Raw genomic sequence first — 16,663 nt, 5'->3', positions numbered from 1 at the left:
ACACTACATACACACAAACCCCACATCACACACACCACACACACATGCACAAACCCCACACATCACACACACACTACATACACACAAACCCCACACATCATATACTCACCACACATATCGCACACACCCCATACACCCCACACACAACATATAACACATACATATAAACCCCATGTATCACACACACACGCTACCTACACACAAACCCCACATCACGCATACACCACACACATACACAAACCCCATACATCACACACACACTACATACACACAAACTCCACATCACACACACCACGCACACAAACTCCACACATCATATCCACATCACACATACCACACACACCACACACCCCAGACACAACATATAACACACACACATACAAACCCCTTGCATCACACACACACACTACATACACACAAACTCCACATCACACATACCACACACACATATATAAACCTCACACATCTCACACACACACATATCACACGCATACCACATACACACACATACACAAATCCAACACATCATACACACCAGACATACCACACATACACATATCACACACAACACACACTACACCACACACACTTAAACCCCAAATATCACACACACATCACACATGCCACACATACTCATACAACACAGCGCACACACACTACATGTACACATACCACAAACACCACACACCACACATACCACACACAACACACATCAATCCCACATTATAAGGAAATGAAGTGTTCTAAGACACAGAACATTTTCCAAAGAACCTACACTTACCTCTTTAAGAACCAACACTTTCATACACACACATATCCTGGGAGAGAAAAAAAATCTTAAAAAAAGAAAAAAGAACCAACACTAACAACTAAATTTGACCATCTTGCTGGAAAATGTTCCGAAATGAATGACACAGTTCCCTGACTTACCAAGCCTGTGCACCGAGTGTAATTTATCACTTCCTGATGATTCAGGGACGCATTTCTGAGCCTATCTTTACCACAGCCTGTGAGGCCTAACCGTCTGGCCTCTGCTGTGGGCACTTTTCCTCCTGCTGAGGCCGCCCCTCCAAGCACACACCCTCTGGGGATGGTGCCCTGGCCTAGGCTGTCTGGAACACTGTCTCCCGAGATGTCTGCATAGCTCACTCTCTCTTTCCAAGGAATGCCATCTCCAATGCTGTCTTACCAGAGGCCTTCCCTGGCCATCCTTTTCCCATCTTTCTGCCTCCTTATGCTGCTTTTTTTCATAGTAGTTGCCACCCCCTAATATATCTTTCTCTGTTTACTTTCTGCCTCTCTCCAATAGAATATGAGCCGCTTGAGAGCTTGGATTTTACCTGGTTTGTTATTTCCAGGCCTGTAACAGTCCTGGCACATAGTACGTGCTCAGTAAGTAATTATCAAGAGAATGAATAGATGCCGCCTTCAGCATTCTGATCCTGTGTGTATGTGGAGGCAGGAGGGGTCACTCCTACCTCACATGGCCCTTCCTGAGTCATTTCTCAGTGTGTCAGAGTTCCTAGCAATTCCCTCATCTTGCTTCATCTAATCTACTATATTCATAACCTAGGAAAACTGAAGGTTACCAGGAGATGACCAACCCCTTGACCTACTGAAACCAATTTTTATAAACAATGTCAATTCCCAGACTATGGTCTTCCGAGTAAAGTCCACGGGTATTGTGATTCTTGCTCAGCAAAGAGGTCTCTGTAGCTTCCTCTGGTCTTCCTAGATTGTTGACATGTCTGAAGTCCACCTATAGACAGTTCTGCATACATGCATGTGTGCATTCTCAGACACACTCACAAATATCTTAGGCTTTTGGTACAGCAGGAAGGGAGCTGCGTAGCTCCATCAGACAGCATCTCAAGAGAAGAGAAAGGGGAAGGAGGAGGGCCGGCTTGTTCCTTATGAGAATTTAAAGGTTACAGCCATTCTTAACACACATGGTCTAGGTCTCTGTACACCTCACCCTCTGCTCTTATTCTCCTTAATTCAAGCACTATCAGGCCCTGAGCCCTGGCTGAAGGCCACCTCACTTTTGCCGGAGAAGTTCAACAAAGTCCAAGATGATTTCAGCTGATAGGGACCTCTGAGATCCTATAGTTCAACCCTCACCTAACAGATGAGGAAACTAAGGTCCAGAGAGTGGAAGTGACTCACCCAAGGAAACACAGTCCCTCGAGGACAGGGCTGAGCCTAGAAGTGGGATCACTTGGACTTCATCCCCATGCTCTCTCCATCCCCTCTCTCCATCCCCTGCTGACAGCCAGCATCTGTTTCCATCCTGGGCCACTCCATTCTGCCTGGCCCACCTAGGGGCCAGGAAAACCCTGTAACAGCACAATTCACATTAAGGCACGTCACCCACCTCTGAACTCTGAGACAATGCTGTCCCTGTTCTACACAGAGCCACACCTCACTTGATGAAATAGCAAGAAAGAGGAGCTGGTGCTCTTCCACGAAATGTGAAGTTGTTCCTAATGGGTCTGGGAAAGTGGAAAGACTCTACCTGGGCAAACTTGCCACAATGCCTCCTCAAATGTTGCCCGAGCCTTATCTTGTCTAATAGTATGATGGACAAGCTTCTCCCAGTCACACCCCCTCTTTCCCAAAGTACGTCTGGCCTGCCATTCATATCTAGTCTGAAATGTTCACCAAAGTCCCCTGGGTGATTATGCTGTCTCTAGCCAGATGTAGTTCAAGGGCGCAGCTGAAGTTTGGAGGTGTGGAGAGACAGGCAGGGCAGGGCGTGGCTCCTCCATAAGCACACAGCTCAGGGGCACTGCCAGCCAGCACCGCCCCAGGCGGCAACAGTCAGGGCTCTGGGAGACAGGACAGGTAACCTGGAAATCACACCTGGGTTGGATTGGGAAAGCAGAAGGGGAATATGGGAAAGTCAGACTCAAGGTGCCTCCACCAGGCAGAAACACCTATGTAGGCCTCAGTCCTGGGAGAAGAAAGACCCTCCACCAGCACCTCTGACTTTGCAGCTTTGCCTCTGACCAGCCTTGGCTTCCTCTCTCTGTCCTTGCTTGGCAGCTCCAAAGGAACAGGGCGGGGAGGAGCACAGCAGCAGTTATGGATTGCTGGTCGTTACCCTCTCCTGGGCTGGCCTCAGTGCATGGGGCCCGCCTACTTCCCAGGGTACAGGGCTCTCGCAGTGCAATAATTGGGCTCTATTTCATGTCAGAGAGTCTTTTTTTCTCCCTTTCCCGCTGCTGTTGGGAGCACTTATGGGCCAACGGGGAGTGTGGAGAGAAACCCTGGCTGGCCTTTGGACTGCTCCAATACTGGATGGTTCTGTGAGAATGTTTTCCTTCTGCTGCAAAGAAATTTCTCCCCTGCATCTTTCACCTACTGGCCCCAGTTCTATTCCTTGGAATCCTACAGAATAATTGAAATAAGTCTCTTGCCTTTTCTGAAAGTTGGCTCAATGCTAAGTTTTGATGGGGATTCAGAAGCGTGAGATATGGTTAAGAAGGTTATACTTTGATTTTGGAGTTACGAGTGATCTTAACCAGTAATCAAATATGTTTTAAAAATGATTATCCTTATTGGTTTTACATTACCATGCCAATGGATGCTAATCACAGAAAACGTGGGGGGAAAACCCAAAGGATGGAAGGAGAGATTGCCCATAATCCTACCTCCTTAACGCTAACATTTGGTTCTGTATGGTTTTTGCGTTTGTTCCCCCAACAAACATTTGTGGAGTGAATACAAAGCAAGGTGCTGATTTGGGTGCCCTAGAAAAGATGTACTGATACACCAGAGTTGGATCTTACCTAGAAGATGCTCCAGGGGAAGGAGGACATGAACTTGGGCTTTGCAGTCAGAAACACCTAGTGTCAAGTGGACTTACTAGTTGTCAGAGCAAGAGTAAGCCTGTTTGCTCATATGAGAACCTCACAATGGTGCCTATCTCATTAGATTATTGAGGGGATTCAGAGAGGTAAGCTTGTAAAACACACAGCATCCAGGTCTCCAATGAATGTCATTATCATCAACATAGCAGAGTAAACAATGATTATGGAGGCTAGACAGGTACGGATCAAAGACCACAAGCTTTCAGAGCAGAGGGACTAAACCACTTGCCACCATTTTCAGAGTGAGCTACACACAGTCGGTGACTGTCCCAGGCAAGCACACTGACTAACTGGACTGAATTTACTGCCCGAGTACAATCAGCAGTTCACTCATGTCTGAAAGCTCGGCTCCTCTGCTCCTTTCCAAGTCTGTTTAGCCTCCTGTATCTTTGCCCTGCTGTTCATAGGGAAGGTGCTTAAGGTCTCCTCAAGAAGCAGACAGGGTATAAATCTTCAACCTTGTAACTGTAATGATGGCTTGGCTGTAGGCTCCCCTCTGACCTCAGGGAAGCTTCCTCCATTATAGTGGGACAGTCCCATGGGCATCTCAGCCTGGCCCTGGTCTACAGTGGACGCCTACCTCTATCTTAAATGGCATTTCCAGACTCAAGGGTTTCCTCTGCCTGCAGAAAGGGCAAACACAGCCACCAGAGAAGAAAGCCATGCTCCCAAAGCTCTCAGAGCAGCTGGAGGATGAGGGGAATTGCTGTTACAGCACAGAAATAAAAGATCTGCAGAAGAATGAACAGCACCCTAAAACTAGTCCTGTGCCCTTGGACCTCTGGCCTTCCAGGAAAGTGACTCTTGGGCTGCCAGCTCACCTCCCCACCCCCAGTCTTGGTTGCCTCTGGGCTGACCCCCTGTCCCCGAGGTAGGTCTCTAAATGGCCCAGGAACAGAACCCATTGACAGGAAATCAGGCCCTTTGTATCGGAACATTTTTGGCCAGGCATGGTGGCTCACACCTGTAATCCCAGCACTTTGGGGAGGATTCGTCCCCAAATCCTCCAAGGTGGGGGGATCCCCTTAAGTTCAGGAGTTCAAGACAAGCCTGGGCAGCATGGCAAGACCCTATCTCTACAAAAAAATATAAAAATTAGCCAGGTGCGGTGGTGCGCACTTGTAGTCCTAGCTACTCAGGAGGCTGAGGCAGGGGAATCAACCGCTTGAGCCCAAGAGGTGAAGGTTGCAGTGAATCATGTTTGTGCCACTGAACTCCAGCCTGAGTGACAGAGAGCTTGTGTCAATAAAGAAAGAAAGAAAGAAAGAGGAAGAAAGAAAGAGAGAGAGAGAAGGAAGGAAGGAAGGAAAGAAGGAAGGAAGGAAGGAGGGAGGGAGGGAGGGAAGGAAGGAAGGAGGAGAAAGAAGGAAGGAAGGAAGGAAAGAAAGAAAGAAAGAGAGAAAGAAAGAGGAAAAGAAAAGAAAAGAAAAATCCAAACATTTTGGCAAAGGGAATTGTGGGTGTTTGTGCTTCTTCCTCCTCACTCGCTTTCTCAAGTGTGGTACCTAAACCAATTAAATACAAAATCACTTTCTGTTATTATATTTAGGCAAATCATATTCCCACAGTTCCAAAATGCACACATTATAAATAAAATATAAATTCCCCTAGATCTTATTAAAGCATTTGCTGTCTGAGAACACTACCAGAAAAGCCATCATTTACATCCCCTTCTGCTAGGTAAGTGGGGCTTCCTGCAAGGCCTCAAGGGCTCCTGCAGGACCTTCCCCTGACAGGAACAGGTCCCTCCATAGGCAGAAGCTTCATAACACTCTTTGGGAGAACTCCCTTGAAGCCATGTACTTACTCCTAGAAACGGAGCTGTCATCTGCTTATCTCAGGATCAACAAACCTTGCAAATCTTTGAACTCAACTTCAGCCCACAAAATAACAGAGGTCTAGAGATGTTAAGTATTTTGTCCATGGCCATTCAGCGGCATGCCAATTTCAAGCTAGGAAACTCTGGTTTAGGAAAACTCTTGCCTAAATCTTTCACAGTTCTAAATAGGAGACTGTTGACACAAATGAGTACACCTATACTGAAAATACCCATAATGAATAGTCTTTTTAAAAAATGTAAAGTGATATTCCATGTAACACCTTAGCCTCCCACCCATGCCTGTTAGTGAACTGGCATATGGAAAACCTGAGTCCCAGACCAAAACAACCACAAATGTTCTCCCCAGCTGTGAGGACTGAAGATTCAAGGCCAGCCGTGGCTGCCCTGCCTCCCAGTTTGGCTGCTGTCCTGTGCCAGCATGCATCTGTGTAGATTCAAGGAGATGTCCCCAAATCTACTGCCTTGCCTGTCAAGTATGGCACAGAAAAATCACAAACCTTGCTGCATCGTAAGCAGCCATATAGGGATGGAATCAGTATCTCCCTTTAGCTTTACAGATTCCATAACCAAATTGTTTGCATCAAAATTGGTGACACATGGGCTGACAGCAGGACAGAATATTAAAAATCAGGACCTCCTCGAGAAATCTGGCCACACGGTTGCCATGCCGACACCCTATAATGCCAAACAAGCATCTCCAAGGTCCAGAAGCAACTTGGCTGGCTTCAGATAGCCCAGTCATTGTGAAAGCAGAGCTGCCTCCAGGTCCAGGCACTTCTGCAGACCCTCCCTTTCCCAGTTCAGCTTTCTGATTCCCCAGGGGAGTGATGATGACGCCTATCTGAATTTGCCAGCCTCGGACAGCAGGGCTAGCCACATCATTCTCTAGGAATCTGAAAATCCACATGCAGTGTCCTGGCCCAGCTAGGCAGAAAAATGTTTCTGAATAAGTGGTTACCACAAATTGCAGGGAAAAAGTAAATCCCTAGCTGCACCTGCCCCTTTTAAGTTGAACAAAGGGTTTAATGTCTGCTTGAACATGTATCCCCCTACCTCCTTACTTAGAGCCAGGTTACAACTGGGAATAAAATATTAAGGTGATATGAATATAATATCATAACATTAAAGGGATGTGAAGCATTGACTGCTCCCAGAAATGAGTAAGAATCTTATTTCACTCCTTTAAGAAGTCTCTGTGCACTTTGGGAGGCCAAGGTGGGCAGATCACATGAATTCAGGAGTTGGAAACCAGCCTGGGCAACAGTGGAACCCTGTCTCTACTAAAGATAACAAAAATTAGCTGGGAGTGATGACGAATGCCTGTAGTCCCAGCTGTTCGAGAGCCTGAGGCACGAGAATCACTTGAACCAGGCAGGTGGAGGTTGCAGTGAGCCAAGATCAGGCCACCTTACTCCAGCATGGGAGACAGAGTGAGACTCCATCTCAAAAAAACAAAAAGTCTTGCTGTGTGCATCAGTGTGGGGCTGCAAAGAGCTTCCAGCATAGTTCCTGTATGCATCACTTACATTCAGCTGCAAATCACATGGAAGTGAAGTAATTGGAAGAGAGAACTACAATGATACAATGCAAGGCAGTGTCAAAGGTGGTGCGTGACTGGGGGCCAGTGCTGGTGGAACAGGCATGAGGGCTAAAGCTTAAGAACAAAGAGGGAGCTGGCTGTGCCCCTAAGTGGCCACAGAAGGCTCTCCCACTCCGGGGGACTTCCGTCCTCCCTTTCTTCTGCACCTTCACTTCCCAGCTTCCAGGTATCTCCCTGATACTCCTTCATACTTTAAGCTTAGCTTGCCGCTATGAGCCCTTTTCTTACCTGCAGCAAGCCAAACCCTGTGGGAATAAGCAGGGACAAGAGGACGTTTACTAGTGACTCTCATGACCTCCGATTCCCACCCCTCAAAATGAGTGCTGAATCCTTCCAGCGCGGTCCCCTACGCCATTCTGAGACTCTTGAGAAATGTGTGCGGCCCTCCCAGTGGATTTGCAGGACTCTGGAAGGAGCAGGAGAGAGGTGCATGGGCCAGGTTCCGGGTTCCAGGCTCAGGGTTCAGGTTCCGGGTTCCAAAGCAGCAGTCCCCTCAGCCCTCTTCCCTCCTCTCCTCCCTGCCCAGCCTCTTTCTCTTCCCCTTCCAACTCCCTCCTCCCATCGTTTCACTGGAAAGAGGGACAGAGCATCTGGCCAGCCTGCCTTGCCTGAGACCAGGGCTGTTCCTCTAAAGAGTATGAATTGGCAGCTTGGGCTCCTGGGGAGGAAGCTCCCTGGGGTCTGGGGACCACTGCTGGTTTGGACAGCTCCAGCTCCAACCTGTCCCTCTGCTCAGATCATAACACTCTGGGGTCTCAGCACAGGAGGCTTTTCCTCATCAGCTTTCTGTCCAAACGGCGACAAGTGCTTTGGAAACTGTCCTGGGAGAACTGCCCAGAAGGGAACACTGCACCTAATCAGGCTTGCCCTCAGAGTTCGCCCAGACCGGGATCTAGGACAAAACCCACAACCCCACCCCGCCAGTCTCCTCAGGCAAAACCTGAAATAATGGTTCCTTTACAGGGGACTCGGAATGTGGGGCGGGATGGGAATATGAGGGGACGCTCTCCAGTGAACTTCTCGATATTCCCGGATTCAGCTCTGCCTCTGGACGCTTTCCTCAGATTCGTTTCCACGGACAAGCCTCAGCCCTCCGGACCTTGCACCTCCCCGAGGAGCTCCTCACCCCTTCTCCCCCAAGCCCAGATCTTTCCTTGTCGGAATCGCCACGCTCCCTCATTCCCTCCCCCCGTCCCACTCGGCTCTCCTCTTCCTAGTCCTCATCTGACCAGGCTGCCCCGCCCTGGTAGGTCCCGAGGGTCGCCCGAGGCTCCGGACCACCAACCGCCCAGTCTGGAAGAACGCGCCTGCCCGAGCGCGCTCTCGGCAGGTGCCAAAGCCTCCCGCCTCAACAGGTGCTCCTGCCTGGCCACACATAGCTCAGTCACCTGGGACTCGGACAGAGACGGCAGCAGGATCGCCCCCTGCAGGGCGGCTGCGGCTCCGCACACCCCCGCCCGGGTCCCCAGAGTGTCAAGGGCCCCCGCAGCCCCGCCGCCGCCCCCGCTGTGCCACACCGCCTTTGTTTCTCCGCCCGTTTAGATGTCGCGAGGCTGACTTCACGCAAGGATATCGCCAAGCCTGGGCGCCGACACCGCCCGCCTACCCGTGGTAGCGGACCCTAATGTTGGGAGTGAGAGACTGGTACAGGACGAGACCTCTCCCCAACCCAGAGAATTCTGGGGGAGTTGGGTATCCTCGCCGAAGAAGCAGGTTCAAGTTGACCCGGGCTCAGAAGGGGGCGCGAAGCCAGGCGCAGCGCCTAAAGAGCCTTCCCTACCCACGCCCCCCACCCGATGTCCTTTGCCCCCAGAAGGGAGAGGGGCTGCGCACTGCCACCTACACGCTCAGCTGCGAGTGGCTGCCACCGCCCGCTGGCACCGCGCTGGGTCCGGCCGCCTTCCGGGGCACACAAGGCTCCTGCAGCCCCCCGGACCCCGGCCCGGGCAGCGCAGAGCGTGGAGAGCCGCCACGTTCCCAGCCGCGCGCGCACGCCGGGCCCACCAAACTTGCAGCACTTTCTCCCAGCCCCCACCCGCTGTCACCCTCCCTTAGTCGGTGCGCCCCGGCCTTGCCGCCAGGCAGAGGTTGCCATAACAACGGGCAGGAATGCTCCAACATATACAAAGCCCGACCAGCGCAGCGGGTACTCAGCCCCTGGCCGGGCCCCGCGCCCTCGGCCGCCGCGCAGGGGCTGGACGCGCGCAGCTGCTCCCTAGCCCGCAGCCCTGCGCTCGGGGCATACTCACAATGAGCGGGATGGTGCGGTCCTCGCGGAGCTGCTCCGGCCTCCCTCCGGCCCTCTGCGCCCCCCGGCCGCTGGAGGATGCTGCGTGGGCTCGGTTGTCCTGCCATAAGTAGTAGAAAGTGCCCAGGATCCAGGCTACGGTCAGGATGGCGATGGCATTGGCGCGGATCTTCCTCATGGTGGACAGACGGGCGCCCGGGATGGGGGCCGGGGCCGGCGTGATCTCGGGGCCGGGGCGGGGGCGCTCGCAGCCCCAGCTGTTTGTTTTCGCTCGCGCCTAGCTGCTCAGTCCTGCAGAGCAGAAAAAGGAGAGAGATTGGCGGGGGGGGGGGGGGGGGGCGGCTGTTAGGGAGAGACGGAGCGCAGAGCGATCCTCACGGTCCTAATGCCCTTCAGCCCCGAGCGCGCGCGTCCCCAAGGCGCCCATTCATTCGCGCGCAGGGCCAGCCCCGCGCTCCAGTCATCTCCGGCCGACCCACCCGGCCACTGCGCACTGGAAGAGAAGCGCGCCGGGTGGGAAGCGGCGCGGGCCTTCCTCCCGCGCCCGGGAACCTGGCGAGACAGACGCCGGCGGCAGAATGGCGACTCGCCAGAGCCAGCCTCGGCTCCCACCGCTAGGTGACTGAACGCCCGGCAGCTGCCCCTGCGCGGCCCTGGTCGGTCCCGCCTACCCACACCCACTCCTGGACCGAGCGGCCCTGAGTCACCGGCTGGAGACGCGCGACCCCCGATCTGGGCCCGCACCGCAGAGCTGCAGTTCCGGGCTGCGCTCTGGCGCGGGATTCAAGGTGTGTTTGGCGAGTCCTTGGGTAGGGGCGGCTGGGTGGGGGAGAGTCCTGAGTTTGTACTGGAATCTACAGCCGAGATTAGCCCAGACAAGGCCCGCCCAGAGGAGGGATTGGAAGCTGGTGCACTTGACATTCGAAGAGAGCGAAGGGGAAACGATGCTGCCTCACACCCAGTGCTAGGAGAGTGGGGGTACAGCCATTCCACATTTTTCACTGGCCTGGGGCTCCCAGATGTCACGATGCTTCCTTGCATCCCGCCTCATTGACCCCTGGACAACCCTGAAATATCATCGTCAGCATTATTTCATCGGAAAGAAGGGAAGCCAGAGAGCCCGGATGATTCTCCCGAGGCCACACAGCTAATTAGTGGGCAGAGCCCAGTCTACAAGCCATCTCTCCATGTGACACCTTTTGACGAAGTGCAAAACGCAGTGGTGAGAGGACACAGACATTGAGATTCTGCCCCAGCACTGGAGGCACTGAGAATCAGGCACGAACTACCCTCACTCCAGGTGGAAGGCAAGTGGCTTAGATGAGTTTTTAGGAGACCAGCACAGGGTAGGGCACAGAGCGCTCAATGAATAGATGTGTAACAACAAAGTAGGGATCTAACAGAGGAAGAAATAATTTATTGTAAGGTGGTCTTTGGGAAAGCTCTCATAGAGGGTGGACGAATCACTTAAAAAGCAAGGAAGGGGGAGGTGAGGGGAGGGGAGGGACTGCAGGAATAGGCCTTGCAAAGCTTCCTGGGATTGCAGTGGTCCTAGGATTTGATGGGAGTTGAGGTCGGCCAGCCTGGGTGAGTCTGGACTCAGTAGGTCCCTGAATGCCACAGAAAGAGCTGGTGAGGAGTCTGCTTCCTGCTGGCACTGCTGGACACCATGGCTCCTCCAAACACCCACATAGGGTCCAGCCTCCAAATGAAGCCACCTGGGAAATCAGGCAAACTGAGGTCACAGCATCATGCCCCCCACAAGCGTCCCATGAGCACCACCCTGAGAGACAGAAGTAAAATCAGTTGGTGTTTCACGATTTCTCCAGCACTCGAGACTGAAGCGCACGCATAATCAATACATTTCTGTTGAAGTGAAGAAACCCCTAGTTGGGTTTTTGCTGCAGAAAACCCAGGGTCATCACTGTAACTTCGATACCCTCACTCAGAAGCCTATCATGAGGACACTTAGACTAGTTCAAAAGTGACCCAAGCAGGAATGGGACCTCGAAAGAAGAGAATGCACAAAAGAGGGCCTCACAAAGGGTCTACCCAAGTAGCAGAGAGTTTCAGGAGCAAGGTGTGGCAGGGGCAGGGGCGTGGAGATGCCAGACGCTCTCTCAGGTCTCTCTTGCCTGGGGAGATTAATGCACTAGGAGCCAGGGCTTGTTTGCATAGTTGGAGAAAACCACTGGGAAGCCACCGTTTGTTTCCACAGGAATCATGGGGCAGATCCAGTGGTCATGCCATCTGTGGGAGGCCAGGAAAGACCTCGCTCCTTAGGAATCAGGCTCCACAGACCTCTCAGGTCAACCAAGAAAATGTAAGGGAACTCCCCTCCTGATGCCCCCATTTTCACGCATCTCTCAGGTGAGCCCGGTGAAAGACTTGGGGAGTAGCCCTGTTGTCATAGGCTGCTCCCCTCATCCCAGCCTGGTCTGTGGATATCTAGTTGCCTTTGGTTGTGGGATCTGGAGACATCACATCGCCTCCTGGTGAAAGGCTCCAAACTCACCCCTCATCACAGGGATGAAGCTGGACCATGCTGACTGAACCCAGGCTGATGGGGCTTCTGGTAACTTCAAAAGGAAGGCTCCATGGGGGGAAGGAGGGAGGGTGGGATGGGCTGGTATGTGGCAGCGTTTCTAACGTCTCACCAGTTCCTGCCCAGGGCTCAGTGGTGAGGATGCTATCTATCTGCCCCAAATGGTCACTCCTTAGTAGTTCTCTTCCCAAGAGAAGGCTTTCTTGGCCTCCACCACAGGAAAGGCTGCACAGAAGTGGAGTGTAGCCTCTCTAGATGACTTCACCACAGCTCTTCCTTAGATGGGCACCTTCCTAGGGGATGACGGAGATGGGGTGGGGGTAATGACCATGCTCATTTGGCTGACAGGAATTCCATATAGACAGAGGTGGGGTAACGTGCCTGAAGTCACAGGCACTCTGGTAGAGCCAGAGACCAGGAGTCACCACCATGGCTGCAGTCTGTGGTCTTTGTTTCAGATTCTAATACCTGAAGTGGGTACAGAACTGGCCCTCCCTGGAATAGGTTTCAAGGCTCAGAAATGACCATGAGTGTTGTTTCCCCTCTAGTGCTAGGAATGGACTCCAGCAGCACCACAGAATCACAGCAACATCTAAGGGAGTCACTGTTTCTTCACATATGCTGAACTTTGAAAACAAGTCATCATAATAGCTACAGTTTACTCAGTACCTACACGTGCCAGCCACCATGCCACCACTTCGCATATACTGTCTCTAAAGCCCCTACAATCCTGAGCTAAGGATGATCGTATCCCCAACTGCAGATGACAATGCTGAAGCTCAGAGGCCACTCAACTTGCCTGGAATCCTACAGCAAGTAAGCGGTGAAGCTCGGTTTAAGTCCTGTGCCATTTTCAACGCTTGTGTCTGGGTACCAGTGCAGGGCTTCGGAGGCCACTGGGAAATCTGCAATGTGGTCAAAATTTCTGTATGCAGGAGCCTCACTTCCCCTGCCCTCAGTTCTCCATTTTCTCCTCTATAAAAGGAGGGATACAAGATGTCCTGGGGGGGTCCCATCAACTGTGCCACTTTGAACTTGCATTTCCTTCCTTTCAGCATTTCTCGTAGGCACAGTTCACATTGTTTTAAAGCTGTTAAAGCCAGCACTCAGGGTAAGCTGGGAAAAGTGCCACATGCCCCTGGGACTCCCAGATCCACCAGGGAGTGCTGCTCTGCCTCCTGTGCCTTTGGTGTGGGGGTTGCAGAGGCGTGGATAACCGAGGGGGAAAGAGTACAGCTCAGTGTAAGGCCCTGGCTCTGGAGATGGACAACCTGAACTTGAATGCTGACCCTGTCACAAATTAAGAAAGTGGCTCGGGCAAACTCTTAACCTCAGTTTCCTCAACTGCAAAATGGGGCACTGATAGCCCTTACTTCACAGCCTTGTTGGGAAAGACAGGATGAAATACAGTGTTGTAAAATTCAGTGCCTAGTAAGCACCCCAGTACCCCGGACAGTGGGGGGCTCTCTCCTGTAGGCTGTTGCTGGCTGCTGGAGGTGAAAGGGGCCTCCTGAAAGGGATTGCTGACTATTGCTGCCAAGAACAGATCTGAGGAAAGCCTCTCTGGCATGGCTAATGTCCAGCAGTCATAGACTGTCCCGTCTGTGGGTGGGTGGCTGCCTCTTCCAGAGCCTCTGCTGAGCAGCTGGAGGCAAGGCAGGGGAGAGGTACAGAGCAGGGCCCCAGCCTCCCATTCATTACCTTTGTTTAAGATGCTGGACCAGCTCAGAAGCTCTTGCTCTGTCTGTAGCAGCAGGGCCCAGAAGGTAAGGAGGGGACCTGATTAGACACTCTTACCAGGCTGTGTCTGCTCTAAGCAGGAAAGAAGGCAAGGATGGTGGAAAGAATGTATGTTACCATGCAACAGGCAATGTGCTGATACACGATCTCAGAATACTCACAACGACCCTGTGAGGAAGACGCAATCATCCCTCTTCCACAGGGGAGGAGACTGATGCCCGCGGAGGTGCCAGCATCAAGTGGAGCATGCGCTGCCCACTGCCAGCTGAGAACACTCAATGCTCCAATTGTCTCTAAGGAAAAGATATTTATAAGGTGAGTTTCTATAAACCATTATAGATGAAGGAAAGGACTTAGCTCTTTGAAAGGAACTTGGCAGTTTTCTTATTGTCAATCCTCCACCCCCATTTGTCTGATAACCCTGGTTTATTACTTATTAGTTTCTGCCATTGAGGTTCTTGTATATTTTGTTTACCACTGTTTCCCCGGTGCTTATAGTAGTGGCAAATAGTACATGCTTGTTAGTGTGTAGTATTTGGTTTTTTGTTTGTTTGTTTAAACCCCTTGGAATACGATTCCATAGGTATTTGTTGATGGAAGGAAAGGAGAGAAAGAGGGAGGGAGGAAAAAAGACAGGGTACTCCATGAAACATGCTCTTCTCTTTGCAGCCAAGCACTTGATAAATGGGTACAGGGCTAGAGCACAGACAAAGGGGGTGACTTGTCTAGGGTCAGGGCGGGCCAGTGCAGTGAGTCCCCGTCAGTGCTTCCTTCTGCAGTCATGGAGCCAGGGCCGAACCCTCCTGCCCCAGGATGAGGGGGAGAGAAAGTCCTCTGTGGTCCCACCAGAAGTAGCAGAAGGAATGACTCCAATTCTGGTGGACAACTGCAAGAATCATAAACGTTAATAGGGATCATGAAATAACCCAGGTGTTGCATTAGGGAATAATAGGATTGCAGAGGCTGCAGGCTAATTAGAAATGTGTCAAATGGTTTTCATTAACAAGCAAGGAATTTGTACAAAGGAGAAATACATAAATAAAACCACTCCTCAGCAGAACTGGTCCCAGAGGCAGAGCCCTTTCCATGGGCTCTCTGACATTCCCATCTCCACTACCTTCTCGTGAGTCCCTTCTCCTTCTCTGTAGCCTCTGCAGAGCAGAGTGACCAAGTTCCTCAGACCAGACTAGATGGCCCAAGATCCCAGGTTAGTGCCTACCACATGCCTGTTTCTCCCTTGAATGGGAGCTCCTCTGAGCCGAGCCTGGCAGCCTCCTTTTGTGTATCATGAGTTTTTAGCAGTGTTGGGCATCTTGGCAGCACTCACTAAATATCTAGGCAGAGTAAATGAATGAATATTGAGGGTGGCAGCTGCTGCTACTCCCCATTCTGTCCCATGAAAATGCCAAATAGCCCACTCAGACTGTAAAGCCAGTGCCTGATTGCCCATTGGGGTGGCATTTCCAGTCTCTTTCCTACCTTTCCTTCTTGAACACCTACCATGCCAGGCACTTCTAGGTACTGGGGATACAAAAATTAATAGAATCTGGTTGAAACCTCTGAAGAGTCCAGTAATTGACAATGGGGAAATACACATAGATAATAACAAGATGAGTCCAGGTGTAAAGGCTCATCCCTATAATCCCAGCACTTTGGGAGGCCAAGGCAGTAGGATTGCTTGAGGCCAGGAGTTTGAGACGAGCCTGGGTGACATAGTGATCCCTCGTCTCCACTAAAAATTTAAAAATTATCTGGGCCTCAGTGTGCTTGCCTGTAGTCTTAGCTCCTCACAAGGCTGAGTGGAGAGGATAGCTTGAGCCTAGGAGTTTGAGGTTGCAGTGAGCTATGACCATGGCATTCCACTCCAGCCTGGGTGACAGAGCAGGACCCTGCCTCAAAAGAAAAAAAAAAATCACAAGATGATATAACAGAGCTCCACAGAACACAGATTAGGGCAGTAACACTGAAGCAGGAAAGAAAGAGGGTAGAATTTGGTGGTAAGTTGGAGGTGGATGTGAGAGAAAGGATTTGAAAACAGCATGTAAATTTTTTGCTTAGGAGACCAGTGCTTTGGTGTAATGTAACCATTAACTGAAATGGGGAATACAGGAGGAGGAGCCAATTTGGGGAGGTGTGTTCAGTGAACCTGAGCTCTCTGTGGTCAGTCCAGGAAGGCATCTGTAAACCCAGATCTGGAGCTCAGGGAGAACGGATGGTGCCAGTCACGTAGAGATGAGAAAGCCAGAAACACAACGGGGGCTAATATGTTGCTGGGTGGCTGCCTATGTACCCAGCACCCAGGCACAACAGAAAAGCCATGTTGTCGGAGATGAGGGCTTCTGGATGCCTCGTGTGGTGATGGAAAGAAAACTAGCATTTTTTTTTCCTGCCGCTGTCAAATGCCTTAATTCAAGTCCCTGGACTCAGGCTCTTGGGGAATATTCATTGCTTTATCAGAAACCTCATCATCCGGTACGAATCAAGATGGACCCCTTGACCTGGGGTTTGAATAAAATTTGGCTCAATATCAAAAAGGTCAGGTGACAAGACCAAAGAGAATTGGAGAGAGGTCCTTAGTCCTGGCCCTACATTTCCCTCAGTCTAATGGTGCTTATAATTGATATCTCTGTTTTCCTCGTGGAACTGGGAAGTGGAAATTAAAGCAACGTTCCCAGGATTGGTATATATTTTGAAGCTCTCAGCAAGGCTGAAAATACCCATCAATATATTTTGAAGTGTAATTTCTACTCCCTTACCAGTCAAAATAATTGAATGGGAAGAAAAAGCTGTTAATGCAGGAGGCATATAACATCAGATC

The 16,663-nt window shown here is 51.2% G+C and overlaps 1 protein-coding gene across 1 annotated transcript in view; it reads right to left on the bottom strand.

Annotated features, from left to right (window-relative positions):
• LOC108284358 (polypeptide N-acetylgalactosaminyltransferase 16-like) overlaps positions 1-10,128 on the bottom strand; it is an 89,088-nt gene extending 78,960 nt beyond the window's left edge. The window contains 2 exon segments of the mRNA XM_037728813.1: positions 9,562-9,851; positions 10,040-10,128. Coding sequence (XP_037584741.1) covers positions 9,562-9,738 — 177 coding nt within the window. The 5' untranslated portion in view covers positions 9,739-9,851; positions 10,040-10,128.
• Between the last annotated feature and the right edge of the window lie 6,535 nt (positions 10,129-16,663).

This window comes from Cebus imitator, unplaced genomic scaffold (assembly GCF_001604975.1).
Source record: "Cebus imitator isolate Cc_AM_T3 unplaced genomic scaffold, Cebus_imitator-1.0 Scaffold13, whole genome shotgun sequence".
NCBI lineage: Eukaryota > Metazoa > Chordata > Mammalia > Primates > Cebidae > Cebus > Cebus imitator.
The sequence above is the reverse complement of the archived record's forward strand: the minus strand, read 5'-3'. Positions and strand labels throughout refer to the sequence as shown.